The sequence below is a fragment of the Balaenoptera borealis genome (genome assembly GCF_965194805.1).
Source record: "Balaenoptera borealis genome assembly, chromosome: X".
Classification (NCBI taxonomy): Eukaryota; Metazoa; Chordata; class Mammalia; order Artiodactyla; family Balaenopteridae; genus Balaenoptera; species Balaenoptera borealis.
In genome coordinates, this window is record NC_138881.1 from 43143440 (window position 1) to 43166176 (window position 22737).

The 22737-nt window shown below is 51.3% G+C and overlaps 1 protein-coding gene across 7 annotated transcripts; it reads right to left on the reverse strand.

Annotated features, from left to right (window-relative positions):
• Positions 1-1345: 1345 nt before the first annotated feature.
• Positions 1346-22535, reverse strand: GRIPAP1 (GRIP1 associated protein 1). Of its 7 annotated transcripts, none has more exons than XM_082376304.1 (27): positions 22450-22535; positions 20324-20390; positions 20121-20182; positions 19109-19135; positions 18111-18218; positions 15815-15901; positions 15369-15519; positions 14353-14537; positions 14106-14156; positions 13370-13401; positions 13219-13266; positions 12980-13079; positions 11596-11673; positions 11292-11384; positions 10424-10558; positions 9923-10018; positions 9480-9692; positions 9235-9348; positions 8362-8439; positions 8182-8277; positions 7996-8052; positions 7790-7889; positions 5429-5559; positions 4174-4296; positions 3923-4016; positions 2933-3087; positions 1346-1893 (listed from the first exon to the last, which is right to left on the reverse strand). In XM_082376304.1, exons 1-27 carry the CDS (start codon positions 22489-22491, stop codon positions 1801-1803), a joined length of 2616 nt encoding a protein of 871 aa, XP_082232430.1. In that variant the 5' UTR covers positions 22492-22535; the 3' UTR covers positions 1346-1800. The 7 variants fall into 7 exon arrangements, with proteins under 7 accessions (XP_082232430.1, XP_082232429.1, XP_082232428.1 ...); XM_082376303.1 differs by having other exon boundaries at positions 14106-14153; positions 15794-15901; XM_082376302.1 differs by having other exon boundaries at positions 15794-15901.
• Between the last annotated feature and the right edge of the window lie 202 nt (positions 22536-22737).

Sequence of the window (22737 nt, forward strand, 5' to 3'; positions counted from 1 at the left end):
CGGGAAAACTGGTGGGGGGTGTTTCTCTAGAGGCCAGGCCCCCAAAGCTGCTCCCCAGTGGTGCTAGAGGGGTTAGAGTTCTGCTCTAACCAAGATTGCTGCCGTGGGACTGGAGCACTGTCCTGTTTGCGGATGTGAAACGTCAGGGGGCGGGGGTGGGTAAGGGGAGTACAGATGGGGACAAGCCAGGTCCCACCTCCACAGCAGGTTCTCCCCCAGGCAGGCCCCACTCTGAGGTGCAGTCTCCGTCATCTGTCCACATCCAGGAGCCTCAAATCATGCCTCCTCCGCTAGAGGGCTCTGCTCCTGGGTAGCAAGAGCACTGGGTACCAAGTGCCTCAGGCACGGGTGGGTTCAAGCCCCAGCTGTGCCACTGACTTATGTCCTTGAGCAAGTGACTTGCATTGTTTTTTTCTTTGTCGGATGCAGAGTTAGCCCAGCTTGATAGTGTCGTTGGGAGCAGTAAGTGGAGTGATGTGAAAGGGGCAGGGCACACAGAGGATGCCTTACCTTTAGCAGTTAAAGGTGTGTGGAAATGGGGGAGCAGTAATGCAGGGCCAATTTTTGCCTTTCAATGGATTTATCCATCCATGTAATCCCCCAATTGCTCATCACACTCCTGATTTGTCCATTTGTCCATCCCTCCTCCCACCCACCACCCACTTATCCATCCATTCTCCCCCTCACACAGCCAATTACTCTGTCCTTCCCTCTACCCACCCATCTGTCCATTTAGTCATTAATCCACCTACCTATTCACTCATCCATTTGTATATTCACCCCATCTACCCCTACCCATATGGATCCCCCACCACCCAACTATCTGTCCATCTATCCATTGTTCTATCATCTATTCACCTACTCTTTACTCTTCCCATTAGCTCATCCATCTATCTGCCCACTCATCCATCCACACATTCCCCTAGCCATTCATCTGTCCATTTATACCCCCACCTATCCATCCTCTACCTATCCACCTAGCAATCCATTTGTCCATTTATTCATCCAATCACCTATCCATCCATTTATTTCCCAACCTATCCATCATCAATCCATGCAACCTTCTACTTATTTATCCATCAGTCCATCCAACCACTTATCCATCCTCCCATCTATCTACTCATCCATACCCACACCCCACACACATCCACCCACATACATATCTGCAGATATTTCTGCTCCATTCAGTTTGAGAGGCTGGTCAACAGTAACTGGAGACAGGCTGGGTGAGGGTGGGGGACGAGAGTAAAGTTGCAGCCAGAGACCACCCTCCCCGTTCCAATGGTATAACCTCCCCACCCCCAGCACACCCCTCATGGTTGGAAAGAATCAGAGCAGACAGTCAGTGGGTGGGCCAGTCTGGCCAGATGGTATTTTGGCTGCACAGCTTTTACACACACACACACATGTTGCTAGAATGCTGAACATGGACCGTGCCCCACCCAGCATCCCCAATCCCAAATGCAGAGTAGCCAGGCTTCCAGACATAAATTAAAAAATAAAATAAAATAAAAAAAGAGTTGGTCTCTGGGAGGGAGAGCTCATGCAGAGATGAAGGCAAAGGCCCCTGGGAGCCAGGGCCAAGAAGGAGGAGAATCCCTGCCCCTCCCCTCAGGATTCCCCACTCCCCAGGGGCCTCGGCCCTAAGACAGGGTCACTAACACCAACCATCAGGCCTCCAACCCCTTTAATGTCCAGTCTCCCAACCTATCTGATTTTGGCGCTGGCCCCCATTTTCCCACCACAGCCCAAGGGAATGGGGGGTGGGGAAGGGAGGGAGTGGGTGCAGCCTGCAGGTCTTTAGCTGGCTTCTCCCGGTTCTAGGTCTGGGTCGGGGGACCCCACGCACTCCTTGCTGAGCCGCACAATCTCCTGGGACAGAACTTCCATGTCCTAAGAAACAAATGAGCCATCAGGAGTCAGAGAAGGTGGCAGGCGATGGCACCCACAGCAAGCCTGGGTGTCATCCTTCTCATCCCATCAATGCCCAGCTATGTCTAGCCTGAGACAGGAAGGTATCTGGAGCAGCTCCCAGAGCTCCCAGCAGTGGGCTGGGCTCGGAAAAGGTGTGTGTGGTGTGTGTGAGGGGGTGAGGAGTGCCTGGAGCTAGGGATATGGACATGGGAGTGGATCATCTGCCCTGTGTGGTTAGGCTGGAGGACATGACCCCTACCCCTGCCACCTTCTTGTCTCTAGATGGTGAGCTTGCTTCTCAGAGGCAGGGGCCGGACTTGCATCCTTTCTGACTTCCCCCAGAGATGGGGAAATACTTGGGTGGCAGGATAGGTGAGTGGACACGTGGGTGGATGCATGGGAGATCCATGGTAGGCAAATCGGTGGAATAATGAACTGTTCAGAGGACAGATGGAGGACAACAGGTAGGCAAGCAGGTCGCTGGGCGGGTGGGTTAAAGGTAAGACAAGGGGTGACTGATGAGTAGGTAAGAGAGAGTGATACATCAGGAAATGGGTGCAGGGGACTTCCCTGGTGGTCCAGTGGTTAAGACTCCACGCTCCCAATGCATGGGGCCCGGGTTCGATCCCTGGTCAGGGAACTAGATCCTGCATACTGCAACTAAAGATCCCACGTGCCGCAAAGACCTGGCGCAGCCAAATATTAAAAAAAAAAAAAAAAAAGGAGATGGGCGCAAAGGCATGGGCAGATGATTAGACGGGTAGCAGGGCAGATGGGCAAATAGTAGGTGGGTTGATGGGAGAGTGGCTGAATGTGTGTATGAATGGATGAGTGGGTGGGTGCAAGGACAGAGGGAAGAGTGAAAGACTAAACTGATAATGAGTAGGTTGACTGGAGGATGGGCAGATGAGGGGGAAGGAGTGCTTGGTGAATGGGGTGTGTGGAGAGGGGACTGACAGATGACCCAGGGGCTATGTGGCTGGAGAGACAAAGGGGTAGGCTGGTAGGCTACACTTGCCTTGTGCAAGTGCATATTCTTGGTGAGCTGTTCCTCCAGCATGTTCTGTAACTTCTTGTTCATCTCCCGAAGGTTCTCGTCGCCTGGCTTCACTAGGTCTCTCAGGACGCTGCCCAGCCCGCTACGGTCTGTGTGGCCTGCTGCCACAGACACATCTGCAAGGGCCCAGGCTGAGAATCACCCCCTTGGTCGAGCCGAAGGAGAGACAGAGACAGAGCAGGAAAGAGGGAAACAGAGAGTGGGGGAGAAAAATGGGGGGAGAAGCCATCTAATGGAGGGAGCAGAGGCTTTGCCATGTGAGACCTGGCTTCACTTACTAGCTGTGCGGCCCTGAGAAATGGGGTTAGGAACTAACTCATGGAGCTGGAAAAACACATATGACTGTATGCAAAGCACAGAGCACACAGTCAGCTCTCAGCATGCGTCAACTGGTATTATTCTGATTAATAAGGAAAAAACAGGGAGAGGAGAAGATTTGAAAGAAGGGAACAAAAGAAATAAAAATGGGGGGATGGAGGAAGGAAGAGGAGAAAGGAGGAGAGGGGAGGAAGAGCGGAGAGAAGGACCCTAAAAGGGATATGCATCCAGAGAATGAAAATTTCCAGAGGTGGAACCATTTAGACAGGCAGTAGGAACAGTGAGACAAGATGAAGGGGGGATGGGGCAGAAAGAAGAGAAGGGAGAGAAAGCAGAGGAAGAGACACAGGGAGGAGAAAGGACAATGGGAATGACAGAGAGACACTAGAGAAAGGAGAGTGGAGAGACGACAGAGGCTCAGACAGGAGGGAGGAGCCGAGACAAGAGATGGAATACAGAGGAAGACACACAGATCCTGGCCTGCCTGGCTCTTCCCTCTGGCACCTGTGGTCTCGGCAGTAAATTTGGTGAGTTCCATAAGGAGAGGAGAGAAGCCGCAGCTCTGGACAGTGGGGAAGAAGGGGGTAGGTGAGGGGCTGGATGAGGGGTGAGGGCTGGGGAGGGGGCACTGACCAATCCGGCTGTCCATGACATAGGTCTCGATGATGGCGCTCTTCCGGCAGAGATCCTCTGCCATGGACGCGCTGCTCACCTCCAGGTGCTTCACCTGCAGGGTGGCCCAGCCCACCTCAGGCCCTCAACTGCGCATGTTCACCCATGAGGAGGGGCCTGGCCAGATATCGCCCCACCCCCACCCCCCACTCCTGCCACCCCGGCCTCCTCTCCAAGGGCAGGCCAAGAGGGGACGAGCAGGCAGACAGCACCTTCTCCTCCAGCATCCATTTCTCCTGCTGCGTCTCTGCCAGGCGCTGAAAGAGCTCAGCCACTTCCTCATCTGACAGCTCTGCTGGCCGCGGGGGCTGGGCCTGAGGGCTGCTGGATAAGGACTGCGGGGAAGAAGGGAGAGAGGCCAGCCCAGGCTCAGTGCCAACACCCCAGATAGGATCAGGGGCTGAGAAGGAGAACCAAGCCGGGGTGGGCTTTGCAACTGGGGCTGCAGACAAACTGCAGACAAGTCTCGGCACCCTCAGAGACTCTGGATCTCCCTTTGCCTTTTAAAGGGGGAGACAGGAACCACCACACCATAGCCTTATTGAGACCATGAAGGGAGAGCCTATAACAAATGAGCTCTCACTTCCAGCTGACAGGAAAACTAGGGGAGAGAGAAACGAGCTGAATGATACCACTAGGAAGCCAGCAGGAAAATCCCAAAGGTGGGACACTTTCTTCAGGTCAACTGGGCTGGTCTCTTCTACAGGTTGATGTCATGAAAAAAAGGGATCACACTATATTCAAGAGACTTAAGGGACATAAAGCAACCAGATGCTGCAAATGTGCTCTGAAATTGAATGCTGGTTTTCATAAAACCAGCAATAAAGCACATTTTGGGACCAACTAGAGAAATCTGACTAAGGTCAAAGTATTCAAAAAGATGAAAATTTACCAAATTGGGAGGGTAGAGATCAATAGGTTACTTATAATCTTATTTAGGTTTAAAAAAAAGAGAGAGAGAGGTCTAGAAGGGTATGAACTAAGGATTTATAGTGGTGATCTCTGGATGGTGAAGATGTGATTGCTTTGGATTTTTTAAAAAAATCTTTGCTTGTGTTTTTTAAACTTTTCTACAATGTATACATACTACTTACAGAATGATAAGAAGGTTATTTCCAAATAAAAGTGTCTGGCACGGAAGCTGACACAGACAACAATAATAATAAGTGATAATTATGAGTTGGAAAAAAGGATCTCCCTCATGGATAATGCACCTACTATGAGCCACATATTTTATAGCACCAGGAAAGGTGGAATTAGCCCACAGATGATGAAACAGAGGGTCAGAGAGAATAATTTGTCCATCCCCCATTTAGCAATCTGAATCCAAGTTGGTGAGCTTGAGGAAAAGTTGACAAGGAAATGTGTGTGCTGGGCCCAGAGTAGGAGATGGCTGCAGGGGAGGGAAAAAGGAGGGCGCAGAATTTGGGTAGAAGCTGGGGCTGTGGGCTCTTCCCTGCCCCTTACCCTGGCTGGAACGGTCGAGCTCTCCTTCTCCCGCAAGATCTCGCGGTAGCTGAAGGAGGAGATGCTACTGCTGTCCCCAGTCTGGGTCCGGCTTGGTGAATTCATCTCTGATAGAACCAGCTCCTCAAGCCCTGGGCAGAGAGGGAAGAGAAATCTGAGCCCCAATCCCCCAGGGTCCCAGGGTACCGACTGGCAAGAAGAGGCAGAAATAGATTTGACAGAGATGGAGAGAGGCGAAGAGACACTCAGGCATGGGTAACAGTGGAAGCAGACAGTAGGGTAGGGAAAGGCAGAAATAGAAAAAGGAGCTGCCTCTCTAGGCAAACACACACCAGAAGTGAAACAAAGGTGAAGATGGGGAGAAAGATGATGATGTGGACACACATGGGCATAAAGTGGCGAATGCACTCAGACTCAGGGTAAAGACAGCTGGAGAGGGCAGAGGGGCACCCCTATGTGCAGAGAGAAGACCCCAGAGAGACAGCAAGCCAGAGCTGATGATAGAGGCAAACAGAGACCCTGGCTAAGGACACTAGTCAGAGCAGAGGCAGAGAGAAAAGATGGCGGCAGACTCGTAGCCATGCACCTAAATCTGAATTTCACCTAATGGACGGATAGAATGTACGGCACACAATTTGAATCTGTTTGTTGATCTGTACACCAATCTGTAACAGAACAGAAATAAAAGTCCTCCCTTATAAAGAGAGGTAACTTCAGGAGACTGAGTGCCTCAGCGAGACATTGATTTGGTGAGAGATACACCTGTTTTTGCCATGTCACTTGAAACACAGCCACTAAGCTTGTGTCTCTGTTCTTGCAGCTGCTTCTGGGTGTCAGGGATGGGGGCTGACACCACAAGCCAAGGATCTCCAGCAAGAGCAGGACGGCTGTGGAGGGACAGGGAGCACGTTTTCTCTCGCTTGTGATATGGGAGATCCACCAGAGCCATCACTGCATCTTATTTATTTAAACATATTTATAGGCCATTTCTTTCTAAAAAAAGTCCAAGGCAACTCAAATTTTTCTGTTGTGTCTTCTGCCTTAAGTGGCAAAAATAACATGGATTTTAGCTGCATAATGATCACACGGTAGTGTTGTTGCCTGATTGTAAGTCTGTCTCCCTAGCTCAACAGGGAGCTCCTAAGGGACTGAGACTTGGTGGGGGGACCTCCTACCAGGGACCCTGGATGTGAGCGTGAAGGCTCAGTCCGTATTTATAGAATGAGAGGATGGATACAAGAGACAGAGACTCTGGGTGAGGTGTGGGAGTGTATGAGGGATAGTGGGGAGACAAACAGAGACACAGACGAGAGAGAGAGAGAGAAGAGAGACAGAGATAAAGGAACAGAGAGAAGAAAAAGGCAGGAGGAGAAAAGGAGAGAACTAGAAAGAGAAAGCTGGGCGAGAAAGGCAGATACAGAGATGACATGAGGAGGCAGAGAGAGACAGAAACAGAGAAGAGACACAGCAAAAAGGAGAGAGAGACACACAGAGAGATAATGCAGAGAGAGACAGAAGAAGGAGGGACTTCCCTGGTGGCGCAGTGGTTAAGAATCTGCCTGCTGGGCTTCCCTGGTGGCGCAGTGCTTGAGAATCTGCCTGCCAATGCAGGGGACACGGGTTCGAGCCCTGGTCTGGGAAGATCCCACATGCCGTGGAGCAACTAGGCCCGTGAGCCACAATTACTGAGCCTGCGCGTCTGGAGCCCGTGCTCCGCAGCGAGAGGCCGCGATAATGAGAGGCCCGCGCACCGCGACGAAGAGTGGCCCCCACTTGCCGCAACTAGAGAAAGCCCTCGCACAGAAACGAAGACCCAACACAGCCATAAATAAATAAATAAATAAATAAACAAACAAACAAACAAACAAACAAACAAACCCAAAAGTAAAAAAAAAAAAAAAGGAATCTGCCTGCCAACGCAGGGGACACGGGTTCAAGCCCTGGTCCGGGAAGATTCCACATGCCGCAGAGCAACTAAGCCCGTGTGCCACAACTACTGAGCCCACGTGCCACAACTACTGAAGCCCACGTGCCTAGAGCCCATGCTCCGCAACAAGAGAAGCCACTGCAATGAGAAGCCCATGGACCACAACAAAGAGTAGCCGCTGCTCGCCACAACTAGAGAAAGCCCACGCGCAGCAACGAAGACCCAATGCAGCCAAAAATAAATAAATAAATAAATATATTAAAAAAAAGAAAGAAAGAAAGAAACAGAGGTGGGACAGACGCAGAGAAAGGGTAAAAGACAAAGTGAAGACACAGGAGAGCCCTGCAGAGTGAAGTACAGGAAGCAGCCCCAGCCTTCAGACCCAAGCTCTGCCTCCCCACCCCTCAGCCTCCCCTGCCGTCTGGGCCCCTCACCTGAGCGGCTCTTGCTATTGGTGAGGATGTCCTGCAACCGCTCCTGCAGTTTATCCGCCCGTTTCCGCTCCAGGTGCAGCTGCCGTTTGAGGTCCTTGAGCTGTGGAGAACGGGGGAAAGACAGGGGCTGAGGCCCGGTGGGTCCACAGGTGGGGGTGGCTGCAGGGCAGGAGTGGGCCTTGCTTGGACACCTCTCCCCCTCGTACCGCAGCACTGCCCTTCTTCTCCAGGATTCGCTGCCCATCCACCGTGTCCTTCACCTCCTGTGGGATTAAAGCACAGCTGGTGGGTGCCAGAATGGCTGGCTGCATGCAGTGTGCTCCCTCCCTGCCCCATTACCGCATGCTGAGGCCCGGGGTGTGTCGAGGGACCAGGAGGGACCAGTGGGTGACCTGCTTCAGGTTGCTGATGGTCTTCAGGTGGCAGTCCCGCTCCTCCTGGGCCTGTTGGAGCTGATCCCGCACACCCTGCAGCTCCTCTTCCTTGCTCTGCAAAGCAGAGGGCAGCTCAGGCCGCAGCTTGGGAAACCTCAGTCCTCCCACCAGAGAGGAATGCCATCATGCAATGGGCACCTTCAGCTCGCCCGCGTGCTGCTCCCGACACTGCTTGAGGGCTTCCTCTTGTTCCTGCTGCTGCTGCTGCAGAGATTCCTACAAGACAAGTCCCAGGTCTGGCCACGGCCCCCCAGAGGACGTCACACCCCCCAGAGGACATCACACCCAGTGAGTGGTGTGAGGGATTGCAGCAGGGCCCCTGCGTATGCAGAGAAGAAACAGAGTGTCACGTCGAGGGCTGCGCCATTCACATCGAAGACCAACATCTGCATTTACATCTTACTTTATTTAATAAAACATAACGTAGCACTTACTGCACACCAGGAATGTTGTAGGGATTTTATATATATTAACTCACTTTATATAACCCTCCCATAACACCTAGACAGCCGGTATTATTGTTATCCCTTTTTTTACGGATGTCGAAAACGGGCCACAGAGAAGCAAGTAACTTGCCCAAGGCAAGTTATTTACTTGTCCTGTCTGGGCTAGAAAGCAGCCCAGACAGGATTCAAACCCAGGCAAACAACTGGCTCCAGCATGTGTGCTCTTCACTGCTACGTGACACTGCCTCTTGTGTATTACCATGAGTTTTCCAGAAAATGGTAGTAAAAGTTCTGGTTGCATCAAAATTAGAATTATTATATTATAATAATTTTCCGACAGAAGTACAATTTCAGAAGGAAGAAGTGCCTTTTCAAATTTGCACATCTGACATTCTGCCCTACTGATTGATGGCCATGGCCTGATCCCCTCCAGAGGGCTGCTGTTGAGCCAGGGGGCGCTGTGGGGATGCCCAAGTCCAGAGCCTCAGAAAGTTCCAGGGCCTGACCACTTCCAGTCCCCTGCTTTGACATGCGTACCCCCCAACCAGCCTCTGCACCAACTCACCTCAGCCTCCTTCAAGCGCCGTTCAAACCAGCCCTTGGCCCCATCCATGGAGTGTACCTGAGCTTGAAGTTCTTCCACCGTCTGCTGGAGAGTCTCCAGCTCCCGCGTTCGGGCCTGCAAGAGGGCAGACCAGCAAGGGCCAGGTGGAGGAGCGGGCGCCTCACCCACGCCATCCCCTGGCCCATCAGCAATGCTACGCTCCCCAGGTTTTAGAGGCAGAAAGGCGTCATCATCTTCCCACCCACCTTCTCCTCGCGGATCTGCCCACGCAGCTCCTCCTCCTGCCGCTTCTTGTCTTCATGTAGCTCACGGAGCTCACGCTCATAGCGGGCGCGCACCCCCAGCACCTCCTTCTCGTGCCGTAGTCGGACTGCTCCCAGCTCCTCCTTGTGCTGGGACTTCTCCTGCAGCGTCTCCATGGCTAGCTCATCCAGCATGGCCTTCCGCTTCTCAGCACTCTGGCACCCAGGAGAGGAGGGCAGGAGGATGTCAGTCAACCTCCTCCCCCAACACCAAACACGGCCCAAGGAACAAGCCAAAGTCCACCTCCTCCCCATCCCGATTGAAGGGCTAAGTCACTCACCCATCCTCATGGAACTGGTCACTTTCTGTCCCCTCCCATTCCCGTGGGCTTGCCCACATCACCTGTCCCCCTGCAGACTGGGCCTCCCCCTGTGGTGCTGCCCACCTTACGAGCCTCCTGTAGTTCCTGGGTCAATTGCTCCTTCTCCTGCCCGAGTTCCTGAAGTTGTTCCAGCAGCCGACTATTGGCTCGCAATGACTCCTAATGTGGGGACAAAAAGGGTGAGTTTGATAAAGAGCCCCCAGGAGGTGCTGCTCACCCAGGACATTTCTGGTGGAACATCTCCCTTAACCCTGGTAAAGTGGGTGATGTTCTGTTTCTAGATGAGAAACATGGCAGAGGCTGCTAGCTGCTCCCCAGCATTCATTCTCCCGCTATTATTCCGGCTTTTACTGTGGAATCAGAATGGCTATCCTAACTAACTGAAGAGGCTCAGTCTCAAGTGAAATGACTTGGTCTAGGACACACAGGTGCTAATAAGTTCGGGAGTCAGACTGGAACCCAGGCCCACCTGACTCCATGGTCTTCCCACAGCACCTCATGGGAAACTCCACTGAGCCAGGACTAGGGAACTAGGAGGAGACAGGTCAAAGCCAGAGGTGTCACCTGGAGCTGGGAGTTGAGGTCATCTTTCTGTCCCATGAGGTCCTCATACTCAGTCTGCCGCTGCTGCAACTCAGCTGTCAGCCCAGCAGTCTGTTCCCGGAGCATATTCAGTTCTTGGGTCTTTGCTGTTTGGATCTGGAGAGAGTGGTGGTGATGGAAAGTGGAGTGAAAGGGGCCCCAGGGGCCAGTCACGGGGTGTTCCAGGGAGACAGGGAGAGAGGTGAAAGGAGAGCCAGGAGTAGAGAGAGAGTATTTCAAAGAGAAAAGCAGTGAGAGAAAGAGATCAACAGGGGATTGGTAAGTGTGGTATATTCATACAATGAAATAGTACACAGAGAAAGTAGAATAGATCAGTGCTACATATGGATAAACCTCACAGATATAACGCTTCAGGAAAGAAGCCAGACATAGATTGGGTGTCTGATTCCATTTACATGAAGTTGAAGAGCAAGCAAAACTAATCTATGTTGCTAAAGGTCAGAGGAGTGGTTACTTCTGGGGAAGTATTGATTGAGAAGGGGTAAAAGGGACCTTCTGGGGTGCTGAAAATGCTCTATATCTTCATCTGGGTGGTGGCTACATGGAGACAGATAAACATACAGACAGGGATAATTCACCGAGTGTACACTTAAGATTAGTACACTTCTTGCACTTTACTGGAGAGAAACTAGAATGCAAAAAAAGCAGGGATGGATGACCAGAGAGAAGAGGGGTGGAAGCGAACAGAAAGGAGAAGCTGAGAATGAAACAGAAACAGAGGCAGGAGAACAGCATGAGGTCCAGACAACAGTTGCCCCAATGTGGATCAAAAGCAGAGGGAGCTGGGGAGCTGGGGAGGGATCGGCGCAGGCTCCCACGTGTCCTGTACCTGCTCCAGGGCAGCCAGGCTAGTCCTCAAGGCATTGTTCTCAGCCAAAAGTCCTTCCACTTGTTCCTGCGCATCCGCACTCTGGATGGACACCTGGCCCCACCCCCACAACGAGTGAGAGTGGGTCCAGAACAGGAGGACAGGACCTACCCGCAGCCAAGAAAGAAAGGACACACATACACACACCCACGAGAACGACGACCAGGGGAAGCAGGACCCTGGGGTCTTGCCTGCCTGTATAATACCCACTGAGGCTGCCCCCACCCTCACCCCCACCTCCCTGAGCCCGCTCAGTACAATGTACCTGATCTTGTAGGGCTCGCAGAGCTGCTGCATGCTCCAGGAGCTCCCCCTGCCGCTGATCTCTCAGCTCTGCCAAGCTCTGTGGGGACCACGTCAGGGGAGCCCATTCCAGACCTCAGCCTCCCCTGGGGTACATATGACCACACAGACTCCCTCTTTGACCACCTGGCAGCATGCTGCCAGTACTTGAGGGTCTTGGACTACCCAGCCATCAGAGATCTCAGGCTCACCCAGACTCTTGGTCATTATCCCCAGGGGCCTCACACACCCCTGTATCCCAGTTCTAAGCACCTCAGAAACCACCTAGGTTCCTGGGGATTTCAAATTCACTCAGCCCCCATCCATAAGATGGTCTCACACTCACCCAGATTCCAGCTCAGAGGCCCCAGGATTCTCAGACACACTCAACCCCCAGGGACTACAGCTTCACCCAGATTCCTGACCCCAACCCCCAGGGGTTTTAGACACAGGCAACCCCCATGTCTCTAGTTCCCAAGAGTCTCAGACCCACCCAAACTCACCACCCCAGATCCTATAGGTTTCAAACTGATACAATTGTGTAGTTTCCAGCTCCTGGTGAGGTCTCAGACTGATACCTCACCTGCCGCTCCTGTCCCCAGTCTCTGGGGATCTTCACACCCAGCTTTACCCAGACTTCTGTCCCCAGCTCCTAGGGGCTTTAGTTAGACCCACAAGCCATCATATCCCCCAATCCAAGGGACCTGAGACTCACTCACTCTAAGGGGAAGGCTGGAGGCTTTAAAGTCACCCAGCCGCCAACCCTTAGGAGCCTCAGACCTACCTAGACTTTTGCTCCAGTCGCTGGATGTCTCAGACTCACCAGTTTTTTATTCACAGCCCCCAGGGACCACCAACTCACATGATCCAACTTCCTAGGTGTCTTAAGACCCAAACCAGCCCCCAAGCTCTGAGGGTCTCAAATGCACTCAGCTTCCAGGCCCAAATGTCTTACCCTTGAAAGTCTTATATCCACCCAGCCCCCATAGGTCTCAAAGTTACCCAACCTCCAGGGAGTTCAGACTCACTCCAAACTCCTGGTCCCAAACCAGTGACCACAGATTTCTCCAGATTCCTGTCTCTAATCCCCTGGAGTTTCAGATTCATCCAAACGTGTGGCACATACGCCCCTAGTCCTCAGCCCCGCTGAGATCTTTGATTCATGCAGATTCCTAGCCCAACTCCTAGGGCTCTCGGGGTTCCCTAATTCCCATTTTCCTAGCTCCTAGGGGGCCCAGGACCCATCCAGTCCCTATATTTCCAACACAGGAAATATCAGACTCCCCAACTAGCCTCCGTAGATCTTACAGCTCCCCGGACTCCCAGCCCTGTCCCTATCCCAGCGATCTCAGAACCCAACCCCTCACCTGATTGGCAGCCTCGAGTTCCTGCTGCAGCTTCTGAGTTCGAGCCAACTGGGCTTTGAGATCAGCTTCCTTTCGCTGTTGTAACTCCTCAATCTTGTTCCTGGGGGTGATTGGTGGGAGGGAGGGGCACATTGACCACAGACTGAGGCTCAGTCTCCCAGCTCTGCCCCTGTGATCTTCGGTTAATCCTGCTGGGCACTGCCCCATTGTCCACCAATATCCCCAACCCTGGTAGTTACCGGCTGTCATTGAATAGCGTCTCCTTTTCTGTCTGCAGACGGCAAAAACTGGGCACAGAAAGACAGACATACATGGGTCCGTTCCACAAGTCAATCCCCTCCCTAGTCCCCCCAAACCCCTTCCCCCCAGCTCTGGAAGAAAGAAATTTACCTTTCTTGTTTCTTTTTCAGTTTCTCGGCGAGCTGGGGTGGGGGAGGAGGGTACAGACAAGTGATAAGAATGAGAATAATATTAATAAAGACAAAAATTAACTTCATGTTTACAGACACTTCCTACTAAGTCCTTTATAGAAACTGGAATTTACTTTTGTTACCTCGTGGAATCCTCAAAACAGTCCTGAGAAGTGAGCACCACTGGCTTTACAAATGGGAAACTGAGTCTCAGAAGGGTTAAATAATTTGGTTGCGCAGCTGGTCGGCAGCAAAAACATGACCTCTACCCAGCTCCTCAGGCTCCAAAGCCCAACATTTATGCCTCCGACCTATCGACCGATGGCCATGTCACAGAATAGCTAGGCTGGGAGGCCTGGAAAACAGGATCATGATTGGCTGCCTCACCACTGGGTCTCAAGTTCCTAAGGTAAGAGCCAGCTGTCTATAAACACTTGGATGGATGGACGGATGGATGGATGGACAGATGAATGAAAAAGCAGAGATCGGAGGACCCAAAAGGATGGGATGGGGCCTGCCATGCACAAGACATAGAAGGACCATATTAGCCCATTTCATATTGAAAGCAAATCTGAGACATAAATGTGAGTCTCTCCATTTCACAGATGACAAAACTGAGGCTTTGAGGAGATACTCTGCCCCTCTACCCTACCAGGGGAAGCATGGCAGGTGGGGAGTGGGTGGGGCAAAGTCCAGGGAAAGCTCGGCAGCCCCACCTTAGCAAGTTCTTCCTGCAGCCTGGATGTTTCAGCCTGCTTCAAGGTCTGCTGGGAAGGATGAGGGAGGGAGTTGTTATCAGCAAGGGGGGAGGTAAGGCCTGTGCCTTTCCCTGCCCTCCTGCCTTCCTAATCCATCAGCCCACAAGATGGTGATGTCACAGATATCTATCTCCATGGGACCACAGGCAGAGCTAGGGCATCTGCCTGCCTCCTGGCACCCCAGCCCCAACAGACCCAGATTCACCTCCAAGCCTTGCAGTTGCTTCCAGAGCAGTCTCTTTTCCTCCTTCTCCATCTCCCATTTCAGCTCCACTTCTGCCAATGGCATGGGGGCCAGGACAGGGGAAGCTGGGCCCCCCAGGGGATCCCCTTGATCCTCACTGGCAGCTGGGGACCTCCCAGCCTCTTTCCCGTAGCGCTCCTGCAGGGCTGGTGGGTAGAACAGAGACATATGATGGATGAGGTAGTCTCAGAAGACCCCTGACACACCTCAAATAGAAGGAGAACTGGCCTTCAACCCCTTAGGTAGCAGAAACCCTGCCTCAGTGGCCATAAGCCTACAAAAAAAGGTTCACCCCCACCTCTCACAAATCTTTTAAGCCCCACCAACCACGGAAATCCTGTCTACCATCAAATCAGCCCAAGATAATTTCTCAAGCCCCACCCCTATCCCCAAGCCCCACCCACAGCCCTCCAAGGTGATGCCCACCATCCTCCATTCACAACTGAATCCTCCTATAACCTCTAATCCCCAGCCACATTCTACGAAGTCTCCTTCCTGATCACCAAACTACCACCCACCACCCCACAAGCCCAGCTGCTCTCCACAAGTCCACACATCAGGACACTCACTCCCACACTTTATCAAGCTTTCTTTCACCTTTCATCCCAGACCCCACTGACAACTTGGGCTCAGAATCTTCCTAACACTCCTTCATTCACTTCCTCCATTTAGCAAACACCTCCTTTCTGATGTTCAATCTGCTTATCAGTAACATTTGCTAGGTACCAGGTCCTGAACTAAACTCAGAAATATATCACCTCTTATCTCTACTACAATTTTCCAGGTGGTGGACATCACTACATGCACTTCGTAGATGATGAAGCTTTGGCTCAGAGAGGTGAAATGGCTTGTCCAAAATCATACACTGGTTCATGGCAGGGCCAAGCCTGATTCTGAAGCCTTTTTCTTCCCCCAGGGAAGACAACACCTTACTCAATCCCCAAGGTCCCCACATCCCCAGGAGGGTCTCCATGCACCTGCCACGTTCTTCTGCAAGGCTGTGTTCTCTGCCTGCAGCCTCAGCAGCTCCCCATCCACAAGGCTCCCGGCTTGGGCAGCCCCTGCCCTGGCAGCCCCATCCTTCAGTTGCTGGTTCTCCCGCTCCAGCTGTTCCATCTGGCTACAGAGCTGAGCAGGGGACAAGTGAGGTAGCAGAAAAGCAAAGAATCAGAACAACATTTGCTGAAATATACATAGCATTTGGCCCATGTACTTTACAATTCATTTAATTCCCATAACGCCCCTGTGATGTAGAGGCTCTCATTACTCATTATCCCCACTTCACAGATAAGGACACTGAGGCACAGATGTTAAACAACCTCAAACTCAAACACCTGTTAAGTGACAGAGACATGGAAAATGGAGAATACTGAGAACAATTTTCCGCTTGCCCGCTTTCAACCTCACAGTCGCAATCCAAGACCTCAGGCTCCTCTGGAAGTTGCTGGTCCAAGATGTCAGCATCATGGATAGTCCCACTGCCAGCCTTCTTCTGTGGAGGGGTCTGCGTCTGGGAGCCGAGGCACCACAGACAGCTTTCAGAGCATTTCCAGGGTTAGCACTGCCCATGGCTCCCTCTCGTTAGCCCTTGGAGAGCCCGTGGAGAGGAGTACAACACAAATAAAACTAAGCCAGCCCCCTGCTCAACTCCTGGAGAAAACACAGTTCACACAGCAGACCTGACAAGATCCTTTGTCCCCATTTTCAGATGAGAAGACTGAGGCCCACAGAGAATTTTTATTTTATTGCCTGGGATATTTTCTACCCAGAACACCATTCCTTTCATCCAGTTCTTCACATTACTGACTTTTTTGCATCCTTCAGCGCTCTGCTCAAATGTTACCTTTCAAGTAGTATCCCCCAACACAGAAATTCCAATACTCTCTAGCACAGCATTCTGTTTGCTTCTTTCTTACCTAGCATGAATCGCAATTAAATTTACCTAATATGTTCTCTTAGTTTCTTAAATCTCTGAAAATGTTTGGATCATGAATTGTGATTCACAATTAAATTTTATTTTGTAACATAGGTCACAAGCATAGATTCGGAAGCCAGACTGCTTGGATGTGAATTTCTACTCTGCCATTTCACCTTGGCACAAATTACTTCATCTCTAGGGGGCTCAGTTTTCCCCATCTGTTGAATAGGGATAGTAATGATATCTCATCGGTTTGCTGTGAGAATTAAATGAGTGAATAATGTAAAGCACATCAAACAGGACCTGGCACACAGTAAACACTATGTAACTGTCAGCTATCAGTGTTATTATTATTATTTGTTTACTATGTTATCATCTTTTTCCCCATCCCACCCCCAGAACATAAGCTACCCAAGAGGGAGGACTATTTTGTACAGCTCACGACTATTTCCAGAACACAGAGCACAGAGTGGGGGCTCAATAACTATTTGTTGAAGGAACAATTGAGCTGAAATATCTTGGCAAATAAGTGGTGGAGGCGGGCCTGGAACTCAGGTCTCCCTGTGAGCATTTCTAGCTTCCAGGAGGAGGAGGGGTAGTGCAAAGGAGGTTCTATACCTGGCTCAGTGCCTAGCCCAGGGCAGGTGCTGAGAAACACAAGCTGGGTTTATAGAGGAATAACTGCCCCTGCCTCGCCCGGCAAGAACCATGATACCACTGAGGCCAGAGGCAGGAAGCAGTGAGAAGTGAGGCGATGAGGTCAGCTGTTATGTGAGCACCAGGGGTTCTGAAATTTCGGGGACGAGGACCCACTGGGAGGTGTTGTCTAAAGAAGCAATGTGGTAAGACCTGCGGGTCAGGACAACCGTTATGGCTTGGTCTGGTAAAAGAAGCTAGAAGTGAGGAGACCAGCGAGGAGACTGTGGGAATAGAGGTGGTAAGGGCTGAGGCAGGGCAAGGTCATAGGATGGATATAAAACTTTTAAATAGTCAAGAAATATTTTAGAGGGAAAATGAATTAATAAAAGGATACTATCAGTAGCTAACACCTACATAGCTGATACTGTGTGCAAGGCTCTGGTCTAAATGGTTTATAGACATTAACCCATTCAATCCTCACAAAAGCCCTGCCAGGCAGGTACTGTCATTATCATCTTTTCCATTTTAAATATTTGGGAACCAAGAAACAGGAAGCTTAAGTGACTTGCTCGAGGTTACAGTTAGTAAAAGGCAGAGCCAAGAGTTTAATCTAGGCCTCTGGCTCTTAACTACTACTTACTAAATTGCCTCTGGTATTGTACCTACACAAAGGTTGTGTTTTTGGTTTGTTTTCTTTTTTAAGGTTTTGAGCCCTACATTCTCAGGTAGAGCCTTGGAAATACCTTTTTTGTTGCTGTGAGACTTTTTCCCTTAAAACACATGAAAAACTTAGAAAAGGGAAGCGGCTCGAACATCTTTCCATCCCATACTAAGCATAAGAATTTTACCTAAGACCTCCCAACAACCTGGGGCTCCATAGCATCAGCCCCAAAATATACACAAGGAGACTTGAAGCTCGAAGGAAAGGAGTGACTTGGTCAGGAACCAGCTGACCTCATGGCTTGCAGCCTTCTAATCCCAGCACAGTGGGTGGTCCCATCTGTCAAATCACTGCCCCCCAACAGAGATCGAGGCCCTGTTTCAGCACCATGGACAGTGACCCAGGGCCAGCCTCTGTCCAACCACCCTCAGCTGCCCTCCGGCTTCAGCCCAGGTGGCCCCTACCCCTTGGACCCCCCTCAACTATCCAGGGCACCAGCACCTTGCTGAACTCGGCCATAAGCGTGCTGTTCTGCAAACGGAAGTCCTCCTCCTGGCTGTGCAGCTTTGCCTGCAGCATCTCATTTTCACTCAGCAGCCCCTCGACTTCCTGCAGTGGCAGATGTGGGCCAGGTCTCCAACAGGGGTAGAAAGGATGGGGCAGTAGGGCAAAGAAACAGAGAGAGGGAGAAAATGACATTGGGGGGAGAACATAGGGTACAGAGAATGAGATGGGTGAAATCAGGAGATACAGGGGGAAAGACAGACATAGGAGGGATAAAAGAGGAGATAAGGAGGGAGAGAGAGACATGGGGTAGAGAGAAGGGAAGATGCGGAAGGAGAAAGGCATGAGGGGAGACAGTGGGAGGAAAGAGAGGGGTATATAGAAATAGGGAAGAAAGGAAGCAGAGAAAGATGGGGAAAGGGGGTTAGATAGGGAAGGAGAGAGGGATGGGATGGGGGAGAGAGAAAAAAAGAAAAGGTAGGACGACAGAGAGACAGGAACAGAGAGATCAACAGACGAAGAACAGAGAGAGGAGGTCAGGGAAAGAAATGAATCAGGAAGAGAAAAAGGAACAGGAGAGAGAGGAACGGGGAGAGAGAAACAGGGAAGAGAGAAACAAGGAGTCAAGAGAGAGAAAGAAAGGGAAAGAAGAAAAGAGAGAAACGATGGCAGAGATAGGAACAGGTGGGGGAAAGAAAAAGAGAAGGTTGGGGAGAGAAACAAGAATCCGAGAGGAACAGAAAGACAGAGACAGAGACTCAGAGAGGAGGACACAGAGAAAGAAAGGGAGAAGGAAAGACATACAGAGAGAGGTGCAGAGTGAGAGACAAAACAGGAGAACAAAGATAGACACAAAAACACATGGCAGGGAGGTAGTCACAGATGCAAGCACACACACAGAGAAAGAAAGGCCAGTACCAGGAGATCCAGGCATACAGAAATATCCCCTCTAAGACAGTCTCCCAGACACAGTTACCCGCCAGGGGTCCCCTTACCTGAGCTTTCTTGCTCTTGCTCAGTGCCTAAAGGTGAGGGAGGTGAGAAGAGAGATAAGGTGACCAGAGATGGACTCCCTCACTAGGGTATGGAGATACTGTGGCAAGTGTCAAGGGGGGACAATGATAACAGGGGGTGAGGGATGGGGGTGTCTTTAACCACAACAATTTGTAGCCCACAGGAATGATGGAGTGAGTGAGTGGGTGAGTGAGGAGCACCCGGCTTACATCCTCTCCTCTAAGCTCTTCAGGCTTTTCATGGGTCTTAGTATTTAACCCTTCCTAGGCTGGATCTCCAGGCTCAGAAATTATGGCTTCACTGTTCCATCTGTCCAAACACATCTATGTGGATCCCTCCCATGCACCGTGGAAACTGCTGTTCCCCTGCTGGGCAGCTGAGGGCATTGCCAGGTTGGGAAATCAGCACCCTACCAAAGAGAAGCCTAGCTTTCTGACTGCCAGACTTTCTGCATTCTGTATTCCTTCATCTAACAAATATATATGGAGAACATACTGCGTATAACATTGTACTATGCATGAGGACAGAGCAGTGAAGAAAGAGACAAAGGAGGGCCTTGAATGCCTTGAGGGGCCATGATAGGTTATATGCCATCTCATCTTCAAAGGATTTGAGAGGTAGGTTTAGTCTCACTTTAGCAACAGGACCAGGACAGGGGTGGGGAGCAGGAGCACAAGGCAGGAGTATGAGTGGAGGACAGGAGGCAGATTCAAGGCAGATTTACTGAGAGATTTCATTATTTAGTTAGAAATCAGTGAATGAGAATGAGTAATTGAAATTAAAAATGAATTAAGAGTAAATGAAAATTAATTAATAAATTAAGCAGACCTAGATAAAATTACCAATCAAAGGAGACTTCCATGAGAAATTTTTGAATGACTAGTGACAGCATGTAACATTAGGTCTGGTTCACTGTAGGTGCTCACTGGACAGATGAATGAGTCAGATGGCTACAGGGAACACATGGGTGGGTGAGTAGGTGGAAGGAGGTACCTTCTGAGCTTTGTTGAACTCCTTATCCAGGTAGGCGACCTTCTGTCGAAGACTGGTAAGTTCTGGTGTGGGGAAAGCAGGGAGTCTCAGCCTCAGTCAGTGGTAAGGAGCTGAAAGGTCCTCCTGCCAGGCCTCTGAGATTTTTTCCCCTTGGCCTCCGTCCTCAAAAGCCACCCCCATCTAATGAGACCCTCTCGGCTCACCAACACCATTCTTGCGTAGTTCATCTGAAAGCTGGTAGTTGTTTGTCCGGAGTTCTAGGAGCTGAGCCTTAGGGGGAAGCAGGGAAGGAAATGACTTGGCAGGAATGTGCCCCCTACCCTCATGAGAGAACCAATCCTCTGAGCCCTACAGACCCTGTTGCCCTCCATGCGCCTCTTTAGTCACTCCTAAGACCCGTGCCTGCTGCATCCCAAATGAGTCCAGCCGCTCAGCCTGTCCCACCTTCTCTAGTTCTACTTATATAAACATAGCCAGCCTCACCTGTCTCCCTGCTGCCTCCACCTCTCCCCTTCCAATCCAACTATGCCCTCAGGCCATGACAGAGTGCTGACCCAGTCAGTCTCTTGCTCATGTGTGTTCCATGCCCAAAGGATAAAGTCTGCCTCTTCATCTGGACTGGGCTCGTCACACGCTAAGCACTGTTCTGTCTTCTGTCAGAGGTGTTGTCTATCCTCTTGGCCAGAGTAGGGGGCAGGGGATTGCCTTCCTCCCTCTTTCCCAAGGGAAGAGGGCCTGGTATTATGACCAATTTCACTGAGTAAAAGGGGGCTTCCCAGGGTCCCCACCCCCAAAGCTCTCAAAATATGTCCAGACCCCTTTCAAGAACTGAGGGAAAGTGAAGTATGGGCCATTCCAAACAGCATATCCCTACCTACCAGCCCTGTAGGGTGCTGAGGCCAATTCTTCCCAGACCACCATCCCTTACCCCACCAGGACCTTTCCCTCTCTCCCATGGCACCAGCCTCCATCCCTGGGTGGTCTGCTAAATGTGAGAGGGCTTGGCCTCTATAGAATCTTGCCTGCCCCTGTCCTCTCCCAGACCCAGTGATCTGTCTCCCCCAGTCCTGATCCAGTTGGAACACCCCTGGCACCCACTTAGAGTCCCTATCCATCAGAGCCCAATGGTTTTCCCTTCACTCATGACCAACAGAATCAATCTTCCTCATTCAAGGATCCCCTATACCCCTCAAGATCTCCCCAGTCATAATCCAATGGGATGACGCTATGCCCTTCAGGGTTTTTCCCCCACAAGGCCTTGGGTGGGCCAGTTGGATTACTCTTACTCGCATGGAATACTTTGCACAAGTTACAGGGGCCTTCCCCTTTTTTGGTCCAATTATCTCACTCTTCCACCCTCAGGGTCCCTCACATAGCAACAACTGGTTTCCTTCATTCAAGGATGAATGGATTACCTGCCCTCACTCGGAGTTCCTCCTGTCCTCCCACAGGACCCTACGCTGGGTTTCCCCCTTTCAGAGTCTCCACACAAAATCCAATGGTCTTCCCCAGTAAGGAATTCTCTCAACAAGGGCTCACTCTGGCCTTTCATCCATCTCAGAGTGCCTCCAAAAAGAATCAAGTGGTCACAGTACTCAGTCAGGGTACCTCTCCACAGACCGGTGATTTCCCCTCCACGCGGTCCAAGGTATCACTCTTTCACCTCCTCAGGTCCTCTCTCCAACAAGGATTAATCGTATTACCCATTCAGGGCCTTCTTCACCCCATGTCTAATGGGATCACCCGTAATCATCCAATGGTACTGCCCTCTCTTGGGATCCGCTACCACCCCTCGTACAGGAGCTCCACCTCCCAGGAACAATGACATGTGGGGTCTTTCCCCAGTCCCCTGACATAGTGGTATCTCCCATAAAAACATCCACCTCCCACCGGTAATGGTATTGCCCTCTCCAGGGCTCCCCCCACCATGAAGCAAACAGCCCAAGGCCCGCTTCCTTCCTCTCCAGGCAAAATGGTTTCGCCCTCTCAGGATCTCCTCCTCTCAAAGCCCAGCATTACCGTCGCCCACCCAAGGTGTCCCCCACACGGGCCCAAAGGTCTCGTCCCCTCCAGGTCTGCGTAAGGTATCGCCCACGCTAGGACTCTCTCTTCCGCCCACAAGGCTAACAGAATCCATCCCCTCAGAACCCTACAGTATCTCGGAATCCAGTAGTCTCACCACTCGGAGCCTCAGTTTCCCTTCTCCAGACCAACCCCTTAGGCTCAAGGTCCATCCCAACCAACCCCTGCTCAAAGCCGGTGGCACGATCTTTCTCTTCCCCGCGCCCCCGTCGCCTAGCCCGGTGGTCTTTTCCCCGGCGAGCGGCACCTGCATCCGCTGAAACTCCTCCTCAGACAGAGCTTGCGCCATGTTCCTCCCCCCCACCCCCCCAAGAGCTTTCTGCGCAGACGCAGTTTGTCCCTCCTGTCAGTAGTATTAAGGTCGGACCAAACCACTGGGCAGGAATAGAAGGGGAGGAGTCTACTCCGGAAGTTCAGCATTTTGGAAAACGAGAGAGGAGAAGGAAACTGACAGGTTAGGTGAATCGCAATGTAATATTTTTACCAGAATCAAGGTCACTTGTTCTGGCTTTTGAGCTCTCATAGACTACTCATT

Excerpts from the sequence above, each read along its gene's own strand:
- GRIPAP1 (XM_082376302.1), bottom strand. The coding sequence starts at position 22,491 with ATGGCGCAAGCTCTGTCTGAGGAGGAGTTTCAGCGGATGCAG. Across the intron at positions 11,674-12,979 it reads AACTCGAGGCTGCCAATCAG|AGCTTGGCAGAGCTGAGAGA; the intron begins GTGAGGGGTTGG and ends TGGTCCCCACAG. Across the intron at positions 4,297-5,428 it reads GCTCGACCGTTCCAGCCAGG|TCCTTATCCAGCAGCCCTCA; the intron begins GTAAGGGGCAGG and ends TCTTCCCCGCAG.